The sequence below is a fragment of the Solanum dulcamara genome, chromosome 4 (assembly GCF_947179165.1).
Source record: "Solanum dulcamara chromosome 4, daSolDulc1.2, whole genome shotgun sequence".
Lineage (NCBI taxonomy): Eukaryota > Viridiplantae > Streptophyta > Magnoliopsida > Solanales > Solanaceae > Solanum > Solanum dulcamara.
The window spans coordinates 187,323-195,729 of NC_077240.1; the positions used below are offsets into that span (position 1 = coordinate 187,323).

Sequence of the window (8,407 nt, forward strand, 5' to 3'; positions counted from 1 at the left end):
AAGGCAGAAGATGCTGACAGCAGATAGAAAGAAGAAAATGTTCATAATCAAAACAAGCATAGAACAGGAACTACATTAGCTTGTTAACAATGAAGAATGACAAAGAAATAGGTCACAATAACTGATTTAGAAAAAAGAAATAGTCCACAATTTTTATCACCCTTGCTTTTTCCTGCAAAGTTTCCTAAGATGGAGGATTAGGTGACATTCTGTTCTTCTTTTTTTGGGGATATTAAACTCAATCAACTTCCATACATTTTTCTCTTTCTTAGCAATGGCCGCAAATATTCTGAATTAAATTCATAAAATCTTTAACTGTTAAAGGATTTTTAATCTTCCAATAAACACAAAAGCCCTTTGGTATTTATCTTCCTTAAAACAAATCGTTTGAGATCAGATTTCACAAATCATCCTTCAGGAATCGACAATTGTGAACCATTTCATTTATTTTGGACTATTGATGTGAAATCACCAGCTAGATACATCCCTGTATTGTTCCAGAAAAAGGGCAAGTACTTTATTAAAGGATAATATCTTAATGGCATTGCAAGAAGCAATATCTAAGACAGGGACAGAATGGTTTGTCTTCCATCAAGATGTCATTCCTACAGAGTCCCCACTCACCAAGTTCAAGTTCTCACAGTGCAAAGGAGAAGTGATGTCGCCATGTATGCATAGAGCATACTGTAGAAACATTCAAGAAGTGTTCTATTAATTGAGGGACTACTGCCTCAGGTGACTCTGCAAAGATGGTGGAGTTGTCATTACATTAGCAACTAGTTGATGAGCAGTCTATTCTATCTAGTAGATGAAATTAAATGGTTCATATAATAAACGGTACTACTGAAACTAGCATTATTCAGTCAAAGGAAGTGAATTTACCTTGATGAGTTTAACTCTGTACAATAAGGGGAAACTACAAAGAAGTGGAATATGGACATCATATGTAACACCCCAAAGTCCCTAGCCTGAACTAACTCGAAATGATCTGGAAATTTGCATCAGACGCTGATCACGATACCCTTCACGGTTCGTGTTGTGCTTCACGGCTCGTGGAGAGGGTCCGTGGAAAATGATCACGAAGGGCTCTACAGCCTGTGGTGCGTACCACGGACCGTGAAGCCATCCGTGAACTTAACCCCCAGGACCCCTAAGTTGGAGACAACCACGAGTGATGTTCACGACCCGTAGTGGTGTTCACAGACCGTGAAGAGGCCCATGAAACTTAACCCCAGAACCTCTAGGATGGTTCGACTTCACGAGAGCCTTCATGGACCGAGGTGGACTCCGTGAAAGTCAACCTCTCCTGACCCAGCTCAGGTCCAGGAACATGGACATCACCACAGACCGTGGTGAGCTTCACAGGCCGTGGTTGCCTTCCATGAATGGTGCCCGCCCAGTTTTAATGAAGGACATTCCGGTCTTTTCCCACCTTTTTTCAACTGAACCCTGCACATTTAGGGACCCAAAATCAGTCCCTTAACTTAACCACAAGGGTTTTTCATCTCATTCACTCGGAACTTTTGAGAGAAGCGATTGAAAAGAAGAAAGAAAGCTAGGGTTAAGGATTTTCAAGCGATTCCTTCAAGTCTCGATTGTTTCTTCAATTTTCAGGTATGTAAGGCTAATCACAACGCTGGACTGAGTTTGTCTTTGTGCCCTACATGTTCGTTTAGTCAAGATTGAGGTTGAGTTTGAGTTCTAATTCCGTTTGATTGAGTTATTTACGTAATTCCTTATCGCGTTCTTTATATATATATAAATATATCATGTTGATTTTTATGATTTGAGTTCTTAATCGGTTGTTCATGATTTCATTCCCATGGACACCAGCTGAATTGATGATTGTTGCATTTAATACATTTATTTTGAGATGAGGAGAATGGTTTGTCATGCATTTAACGAATTATGAATTTTAAACTGAGTCTATGCATATTTGATCGAGGTTTGAAAGAGCATGAGCATTGAGTTAAATGATTGATTTGAGATAGAATCTTGAGGAGTTATGAATGAGTCGAAAGCATGTGTTAAACAAAAGAGTTTGATGATTAAGATGAGTTGAGCTTGATGATAGTCCAATGAGACTAAATGAGTTGATTTGATTATAATAATTGATTGAGCATATGAGCATATTGAGTCCTTTGGGAGTGGTATTGAGCACCGATTTGGATAAGAGTAAATAACAACTCGAACCTCCTAAACTACGTAGCCAGCGTAGGATAGAGGTCATGCCTCTCAAGTCCCAAAACGATGGACTTTGATTGATTGTAGGTCCATTAAGATTGATCATCCCTTACCCTGACAAGGCATTGGACGGCTGCGGCAACGGCAGTGCAAAGCGTTGTATCATCACTAGCTCATAAGTGATGGTTGTCGGTTAGAAAAACTCCCTAAAATGAATGGTTTGATTTGGTTGAGTTGCATATCATTGAGTCTACTTTCAAAGCATTGTTTACTACAAACTTGTGTATTATTTTGAGTTGATTTGAGTTACCTATGAGTTGAGTTACTGACGTCATTTGGCCTGCATCGTTTCATGATGCAGATACGGGTGCTAGAGATCATCAACAGGTGGTCCGTTGAAAATCTATTTTCTTCCTGATAGTGGTTCGGAGGGATCATATTTATTTCAGTTATTGTTTTTTGAGTATTTCCTTTTAAGGTAGCCATGGGCTTGTCTCGGCACCTTCTTGGCAGTTGATAGAAGCTTCCTAAACAAAGATTGAGTAGATTGAGTTGAGGTCTCCTTGAGTTAGTGAGATTGAATTGGTTTAATTGAGATTGTTTACTTAAGACTATTACTTTCATTGAGTATTGAGTTATTAGCCCACCTAAGCATCTCTTTTGAGTTATATTAAGTCTTTCGCTAATATGTTTGAATGAGTGATTGGACCAAGTGGTTCGCTTGGAGCCAGCAATGGTCTCCGAGTGCCAACCACACCTAGGGTACCCTCTCGAGGTTTGACATCATATCCCGTAGTAAATAGAGTAGTCAACTTATAAATGAAACACCTATTCTTTCCATCCCCTTCTTGTCTCTTCAACTTTATTTACCACCCCACATAAAACCGTACAAACTGATCCATGTTAGCAATTAAATTGCAGGAATCATACAAACCAATCTATGTCAGCAGTACAATTTCAGCAACATATGAACCCAAAAGCAGTTGCATATGTTTCTGCAGTAGAAGTCACAGTTCATAGTTCAAACTTAAGACTTTCTTTTTGTTAATGACTTTCCCAAGATATTTAAGAAATTAAATTTTGATTTTATTTAAGTTCAAGTACTTCAACTCAAAAAAGGACCTGGCGGAATTTTGGAAATTAGAAAGCCTAGGAATCCTCCAAAAACTAGTTCAACCCTGTAAATAATGACAAGGCTATATATCTATGGAATTGTGCCCCTTCATGGACTTTCAGAAAGGAACTCTGCAAATGCCTAGATTTTTTTACTCAGTATTCTGCAAATGAATTAGGAGTTGCACTTTTGTATTTTGCAAGAGCCTTTGTTTTGGTGATAGCTAACTCGCAATTTCCGTAGGAGGAGCACTTGGTCATCTTTTGTAGTACAGTGGCAAAGACTCAAATCAATTACCTACTCCTTACGACGAGTGATAGAGGTTAATGCAAGGACTATAAGGTTATCCCGAATGAGAACCTTACAACCCAACACAAGCTCTTAGTAATGGATCTAGAGATTGAAAGGAAGAGGAAAAGAGGGCCTTGTCTGCCCAACCAAGGATTAAGTTGGGGGGCTTGACTAATGCTAAAATTCAGGAGTTGGAGGCGAAGGTGATGCCCATCGAGGCCTGAGAGAGTAGTGGGAACGCAAAAAGTATGTGGATTAGGACAATTAATTGTATTAGGAAAACAGCTAAAGAGGCGGTAGGGTCTCGAAGGGTAATTTTGGTGGACATAAGGGGGCTCGTGGTGGAATAGAGAGGTACAAAGGAAAGCAGAAGACAAAAACGTTGCTTACATGAAGTTACTAGTTACCACAGAGAAAAAACAAGGAGGAGAGGAGGATGAATAGGGAGACGTATAAGACTGTGAAGAAGGAAACGAGGACAGCGGCTAAAACGACAACATTAGAACCCTTGTATGAAAAACTAGAGAACAAAGGTGTGGAAAAGAAGTTGTATAGGCACGAGAAAGGAGGGCTCACGACCAAGACCAACTAAGCTGCATTAAAGACGAGGATGGCAAAGTATTAGTGGAAGCAGCACACATAAAATGAAGATGGCAAGCAAACTTCCATAAACTCTTAAGTGAAGGGTGGACAGGAATGTTGTGCTGGTTATTTAGAGCATTCCGAGAGCCTTTTAGATTTTGGATATTGTAGGTGTATAAAGTATGAGGAGGTTAAGAGAGCAATTCGTAAGATGACATGGGGAAAAGCGACCGGACTAGACGAAATTCCGATGAAATTTTGAAAGAGGGCAAAGTAGGTATGGAGTAGCTAACTGGGTTGTTTAATGCCACTTTTGGGACGACTAAAATGCTTGAAGAATAAAGGTGGAGTATAATGATCTTGTTGTACAAGAACAAGGGTGATATTTAAAATTGTAACAATTATAAAAGAATCAAACTACTGAGCCACACTATGAAAATTTGGGAGAATGTGGTAGAAATAAATAAGGAGGGATGTGTCTATTCCAGAGAATCATTTGGATTCATGTTAGGGCGATCGACTGCGAAAATCATTCATCTTTTTAGGAGATTGTTGGAACAATTTAGGGATAGGAAAAGAGACTTAAATACAATATTCATCGACCTAGAAAAGGCACACAACAAAGTCTTAAGAGAGGCTTTATGGAGATGCTTGGAGTCTAAAGGATACATGTGGCATACATTAGAGATATTAAGGACATGTACGATGGAGCCAACACCTAAGTGAGAACAATGGGAGGAGACTTTGAACACTTCTCAGTCAAGATGGATTGCATCAGGGATAAGCTATTAGCCCATTTTTATAGCCTTGGTAATGGATGAATTGACATGGCATATTCAAGGAGCAGTACCATGGTGTATGTTATTTTGGAGATAGACAATACAGAGTCTAAAGGTTGTACATACAGTGCAAGCTCAGTGATGCATCACAAAAAGCTGATGTGGAAATGACAATAGATACACAAGTCCTCCCTAAGAGAAGGAATTTTACGTATCTTGGGTCAATAATCCAAAGGAATGGGGAGATCGATGATGATATCACATATTGTAATGGAGTGAGATAGATGAAATAGAGACTCGCATTTGGTGTCCTTTGTAATAAGAACATTCCGCCAAGACATAAAGATAACTTTTATGGAGTGGTGGTAAACCAACTATGTTGTACAAGGTAGAGTGTCAGTCAATCAAGAACTCACACGTCTAGGAGATGAAAGGAACGAAAATGAGGCTGCTTAAATGGATGTGCATGCATACAAGGAGAGATAAGATTAGGAACAAGAATATATAAGGCAGGGCGGGAGTGGCCTCCGCGGTGTATAAGATGGGGGAGGTGAAGCTGATATAATTCAAGCATATGGAGAGGAGGGGGGCAGATGCCCGAGTGAGAAGGTGCAAAAAGTTGGTAGTGATAGGCTAATGAGAGGTAGAGGTAGAGGTAGACCGAGGAAGAATTGGAGAAAGGTGATTAGATAGGACACACCTTCAGCTCACCGAATACATGACCATAAATAGGAGAGCATGAAGGTCAAGAATTAGGATAGAAGGTTACATGACCATAAATAGGAGAGCATGAAGGTCAAGAATTAGGATAGAAGGTTAGTAGGTAGACAAGCGATTTCTCTCTTTTTAGTTTTTTTTTGTAGGGAGGGAGGGGGGAGGGCTATCCTAGTTTAGAGAACCTTATTTGCTCCCTCTTCTGCTTACCAGTACTATTATTGTTATTCCACCAATATCTTATTTGTTAATTGTAGTACTGATGATGTTTCTTTTACTTTGGTTATCTTTACTATTTATGTTGTTAATATTTTTCTTTTCTTCGATATTTTCATTATAGCTTCTTTATTCTTGTATTTTTCAAGCCTGTTTTGTAAAATATTTTTCTTGAGCCGAGGGTCTATCAGAAACAGTCTCTCTACCATACAAAGATAGGGGTAAGGTACGCATACACCCAACCCTCCCTAGACCTCACTTGTGGGATCACATTGGTATAATGGTTTTGTTGTTCTTGTTTTATTCTACAAATGCCTTGTATTGAGGCTACCCAGGAATTGTTTTATACATGTTCGGTTAGATAGTGGGAATATTGGGAAAAACAAGTAGAAGGTTCAACCAAATAATTCCAAGTTTTTTTGATGTAATTCCATTCCAACTTGCTACTCGAGCTTAAGATTGCTATACATAAAAGTAAATTGGAGTTTTCCTTGTCTAGCTATCAATAGCATGAAGCATTGCTTTTGCTAATTCAACTTGAAGGAAGGCAAAAGTCGTCTTTTAAATCATCCATATCTCAATACTCTACTACTACATAATTGGAAGAGACCTCAAGCAACATAACTATGTGGTTGGGGTAAATGTCATTTGTCATTAGAGATAAAGATAATCATAGACATTATAAGAACTTACAACATGATTGACTATATCTGATGAATTAGAAAGACAAAGAAGTGAAAGAACAAAATAGCACATGTATGGTAAGGTCGAACCTTGTACATATAGAGATGAAATAACATCTTAGGACAAGTCAGTTTTTTCTGTTTGCTAAACTTTTGATACAAAGTGGAAAGTTCACTGGTAAGTTCAGGTCCATAAGCTGCTGGGTACGTGAGTGGATTCTTACCTAAGGAATAATACATCAATGTACATGCACTTTTCTTACCTAAAGTTCAATATGAGTATTTTTTGCTTTAGACAGTTGCCTAATATGACACTTTGAGTTCATTTTTCATTTATAGCTCAAGGTCAAGGATTTTTGGGGAAAATTTTACTTCTCCTATAGAATAAGCCTGGAAAAAGTATTAGCTTGCGGGAACCAAGAAGTTGTTTGCTCAACTTTATTGACAGCCAACAGTTTGAACATATAGAGAAAGGAACTGGTTAGACAAACCTTCAGAAATATATCATAGTACTAGGCAGAATGTAGGTACTGTAAATTAATGTTCTAATTATAGCTGATATTGCAGCTCCCCTCGAAATCAAGAAGTAAGCTAACTTATTGTTGGTTTTGTAGTGCCTCTGCTAGCTTAAGGGGTTCACCCTTTGTAGAGTTTATTTGGTTTGCGAGATGCAAACACATTCACATTTACAAAAAGACTTGTCAGGGATAGAAATCCATACACAGGCTACACGTAAATATAATAAAAATGGTACCATATTTAATTCAGAACCAAGAATAATGTTGGAACAAACCAGAAGAGATTCCAGCAGCTGATCCAGCAGCCTTGAGAGATAGCTTTCTATGAGCACCTTTATCGAGCAGAGCTTCAATTCCCTTGGCAACTGATGTACCAATTTCAACACTTGGGCCTTCTGGTCCTAAGGAATTCCCAGTTCCTAAAGTGACACAAGCAGCGACTGTCTTCAAAATTGGTCCCAAGACAGATTTAACAGATGATGTCCAATTTCCTTGCTTTGAGACGTCCAGTGTGGCTCGGAAAGTGTTCAAAAGGCTGACTAGCAAACCGCCAGAAGCTGGTACAAAGATTACACGTTGCCAAATTACTCCAATGGGCTCCTCCCTTAACCATGAGGCACCTCGAGATGGAATCCCATCCCAACAAAAATCGCGTATTTCATGAACCTAACAAAGGAGAAATCAGTTATTCTATGAGCATTCCGAGAATAAGATGAAAAGAGAAATAGAAAACCTATGACGCACCGCAGCGTTGAAAAGCACGACACTGATACCGGTGAAGAGGCCAACAAAGCAAGCGGAGATTATTGCCGTGTTGCCTTGTTCATTTATCTGGATACCACTATCACTATCGTCGCACTTTTCAGCAGAGGAGCGTCCGCGTCCTTGTCCGGGAGGAAGAGACGGTCGAGCCCAACGCCAGCAATTTGAATGACGAATTCGTGATTCATTGTTTTTGTTTAATAGACGATCAAACCGAGGTGCAGACTGCCAGAATGAAGCTTTATCGTTATTACACTGACGGGATATGGAATTCAACAAGGAATTAGGAGTGTAACCTGTGGTCGACAATGCCACCATCGTTATTTCATATCTCAATAACTTTGTGAAACCAATAATAAATCTACCACATTTTTTATTTTATTTACAATATTGCTACATCACAGCTTTTTGAAAGAAAAATCCCACTTTTATTTTCTTTTATGGACCGACTTTTATTTTCCAAGTAATAATTAAATATACTACTCAAATGCTAGGTTTTTCCATTAATCTATCTATCTATTTTCTATATTTATATTTAGAGAAAAAGGATAAATATATCTTTAA

At 38.7% G+C, this 8,407-nt stretch overlaps 1 protein-coding gene across 2 annotated transcripts in view; it reads right to left on the reverse strand.

Annotated features, from left to right (window-relative positions):
* The window catches only part of LOC129885237 (chloride channel protein CLC-e), a 32,872-nt gene extending 24,673 nt beyond the window's left edge, over positions 1-8,199 (reverse strand). For both annotated transcript variants that reach the window (XM_055959438.1, XM_055959439.1), the window contains exons 1-2: positions 7,826-8,199; positions 7,357-7,747 (exon numbers count right to left, since the gene is read on the reverse strand). In XM_055959438.1, coding sequence (XP_055815413.1) covers positions 7,357-7,747; positions 7,826-8,161 — 727 coding nt within the window. In that variant the 5' untranslated portion in view covers positions 8,162-8,199. The remainder of the gene's footprint in view (positions 1-7,356; positions 7,748-7,825) is intronic.
* Between the last annotated feature and the right edge of the window lie 208 nt (positions 8,200-8,407).